The sequence below is a fragment of the Chrysochloris asiatica genome, unplaced genomic scaffold, assembly GCF_000296735.1.
Source record: "Chrysochloris asiatica unplaced genomic scaffold, ChrAsi1.0 scaffold00004, whole genome shotgun sequence".
Taxonomy (NCBI): Eukaryota; Metazoa; Chordata; class Mammalia; order Afrosoricida; family Chrysochloridae; genus Chrysochloris; species Chrysochloris asiatica.
In genome coordinates, this window is record NW_006408522.1 from 4,746,555 (window position 1) to 4,750,020 (window position 3,466).

The 3,466-nt window shown below is 37.5% G+C and overlaps 1 protein-coding gene across 1 annotated transcript in view; it reads right to left on the bottom strand.

Annotated features, from left to right (window-relative positions):
- The window catches only part of TRIP4 (thyroid hormone receptor interactor 4), an 86,693-nt gene that overhangs the window by 68,779 nt on the left and 14,448 nt on the right, over positions 1-3,466 (bottom strand). Inside the window, exon 3 of the mRNA XM_006831541.1 lies at positions 3,243-3,376. Within this exon, the coding sequence (XP_006831604.1) occupies positions 3,243-3,376 (134 nt within the window). The remainder of the gene's footprint in view (positions 1-3,242; positions 3,377-3,466) is intronic.

Here is a 3,466-nt window from a genome sequence, read left to right on the forward strand (position 1 = left end):
AAGGGCTAACACACAGAATAAAGAACTATAAATCAATTTTAAAAAGACCATTAATTCAATAGGAAAATAGGCCAAAGATATGAGTAAGTATTTTATAGAAAGGAAGCCAAGTCTTTAAAAAAAAAAAAAAAAGTAGAAAACCTCCAAAATGACATGCAGCCTCTCTTTAGAAATCATGGGACTGCACTGTATTCTACCCAATGAGGGAAGCACAATTTATTTACTCTTTCTCCTACTGCTAGATAATCAAGTCAGTTTAATATTCATTACTAATAACATTATGCAGAATAATTTATTCATTTTGAGTATTTCTAATTATATTTCCTTAAATTCGATTTATAGAAATAATATTCTAGCAATGATATTAATATTAATAAGCATATGAACACTTCCATGGTTTGTGAGAAATGCTGTCAAATTATCCCACGGAAAGCTTAAACCAGTTGCGCTGCCACCAGTAGAGCACAGGAGGTGCTTGGTTTACTACCTCACCCAGTAGTCCTTCTAAAATCTTTAACAATTCGATAGGCAATATCTCAACCATTTAATATGTATTTATTGGATTACTGGTATGGTGGCCAACTACTGTTTCTTGTCTGTGATTGGGGGTGTTCCCAGAAGACAAGTATTATACTGCTAAAACAGAAAAAGTCCTGGTCTAATTAACTACTACTAAGATAAAACATCTTTTTTTCAGCAGTCATTTGTATTTTTTCTTTTACTTGTAGTAGTTTTTGCTCTTCTTTTTCCTATTAATAAAAAGTTTTTATCATTTCCTTAACATTATTATAGAAACACTTTTCCACATTTTTTTCCATGGTCATCACATTCAGAAGGTTTGGGGTACTACACTTCCTTTTTTCTTTCCTAACTTTCTTTTGTGATTTGAGTGAAAACGTACAGAGCAAATTATTTTTCCATTCAACAATGCATAAACCTATTGTTTTGTGGCACTGATGTGGTGACACTGATCCCCACAATGCAACAGCACTCTTCCCACTTCCTCCCTGTGTTTACTGTTCCTATTTCATCCTTGTTTCCTATTCATTCCTGCCTTCTGAGCTTCAATGATGTTGTTAAGTACTATAAAATAAGTTCTGACTAGTGACGCTGTATACGGTTTCCGAGGAGTAGCTGGTGGGTTTGAACTGTTGACCTTACAGTTAGTAGTCCAGTGTGTATCCTACAGTATCACACCAGGACTCCTGAACTTTATCCCTGGGCAAACACTACCTTTTGATTATCAACTATGGTTGATAGTTCTAAGGAGTGCTTACTTCCCTGATGTTATTGTTCATCTTACTGGCCTGTCTATTGCTTGGCTGAAAGTTGAGTCACTGGGGTGAGGTCAGTTCCAGACCTGAAGCGTGACTAAGAGCCATAGCCCTAGGGGTTCTACCAATCTTCATAAGACCAGTAAGTCTGGTCTTTTTCAATGAGTTTGACAGTTGTTCCAAAACATTTCCCTACTCTATCTGCTATTGTGGTACATTTCAGAGCAGAAAGCAGTGGCAATCAGGCACCATGTAGTTCTTCTGGCCTCAGGGGCATAGAGACTGAGGTTTGCAGATCCTTTAGTCCTTTGGCCTAATTGTTTCCCTGTTTATTTGCTTTTCTTTACTCTTATTCATTCTAGATGGGGAGATACCAATAGTTGCATTTTAGTATATGTCTATTTTAGTCTAATTAACTAGCTCCTTCTTTTGAGATATTTAGTTTGTCAAATTGTCATAATCATAAATAGTTCTGCCCACCTCATAGGGCTGTTTAATAAGAGTCAAAAGTGATACTAAAAACCAGCGCAAATTGCTACAATTTGATGAATGAGACTTCTGCCTATGAATGCAATGACTCAAAATTCCAACTAGAATGGAAGGATTTTTCATAGCAAGGAACAACCTTGTTACCTCAGTGTAGTGGGCTGATGGTGGTGGTGGTGGTGATGTGCTGTGGAGTTGGTTCAGACTCACAGCAATTCTGTTAAGGATGAGAAATTTAAACACTGGCTATCAAAAATGTAGGGGATACAAAGGCATGAAGGGGCTGATTTACAAGCTTTCATGAGTGAGCTTAGTTGCAGATTAAGGGGTGTAAGGTAGAATCCCCACTGAATAGTTTCCCTCTTTCCCAGATGAATCTGGTGAAAGGAGATGTGGGACGAGACAGTGATAGGATTTTAGGACTCAATTGTGAATAATTGTTAGCAGGATTAATTGTGATTATCACACTGTTATTGTAGAAGATGTGTAACTAAAAGGAGGGAAGAGGTAATCTTTCATTTCAGGAACAGACAATCCCAGGACCATCAAGACAGAAGAGCATGTGTGGCGAGTGAGATCCCTAACTAGAAAAGCAGTGACCATCAAGATGCTGTGTGCCTGTGGACAGGAGGCTGTGTGCCTGTGGGCACTGTGTGCCTGTGTGACGGGCAGAATGTGCCCTTTGGACATTTAAATAAATATATGTATTTATTGTTTTGTATGTATACATCAAATATTTTTGCCTTGTTCCTTTGTGAAATATAAGATGTAAATGGGGAGCCAAAGGGAGGAAGTGGGATGAATGTTGTTACAGGGAGAGATCTGTCATCACTGAGATGAAACAAGCTGTATGGTTTGCTGAATGTATAGTTGATGATCTTGTTTGTAAACCTTCACCCAATTCACAACAAAAAGTTAAAAAAAGCGTCAAAAGAGAGAAAGTGAAAAAGTTCTAAAAGCTAAATTAAGATGATGATGGTGGTGGTAGATGCTGGCCCAAACAGGTCAAACAGGCGCACTCCTAAAAGCTAGAATTGTGCCATTTTTGTTTTTAATTTTTTTAGTATAAGCATACAACAAACGCTGAAATTGATGTACTGGTATCCTTCCTTAAATATTTTCCCTCATATACAATACTGTTGTTGTTAAGTGCTGTGGAGTTGGTTCCAACCCATAGTTTCTAGGACTCATAGGGTTTCAATGAGTAGCTGGTGAGTTTCAACCACCAATCTTATGGTTCAAATGGACCTTACAGTCAAATGCTTATTGTACAGTACAGCACCACATCTCAATATCATTGCTAAACAAAGATGGTCTTATAAACTGACTTAATCATGCTGCTAAGAAATTTACTATACAAAAAGCAGTATGTTACAATTATTATTTTTTCTCATGCGGTTTTTGAAAAATTGCGATTCTACACTAATTTGTACTTCCTCTTCTCCATGTAGCCAGAAAAGGCTTCATTCTATAAGCACTCACCTTGGCCAAATCAAAAGGTGTTTTGACCTCTGTGGTTGTATCAAGTTCAGCAAATGCAGGAATTTCCTGTCTGTTTCTCCCTTTCCGTCTACTTCTCTTTATCTGGTCTCCTGATTTCTGTCCATCTGAAACTTCTGTAAAGAAGAAGAAGAAAAAAAATTAAATTGTTGTTAAGTGCCGTCGAGTTGGTTCTGACCCATAGCGACCCTGCAAGGAGTGGCTGG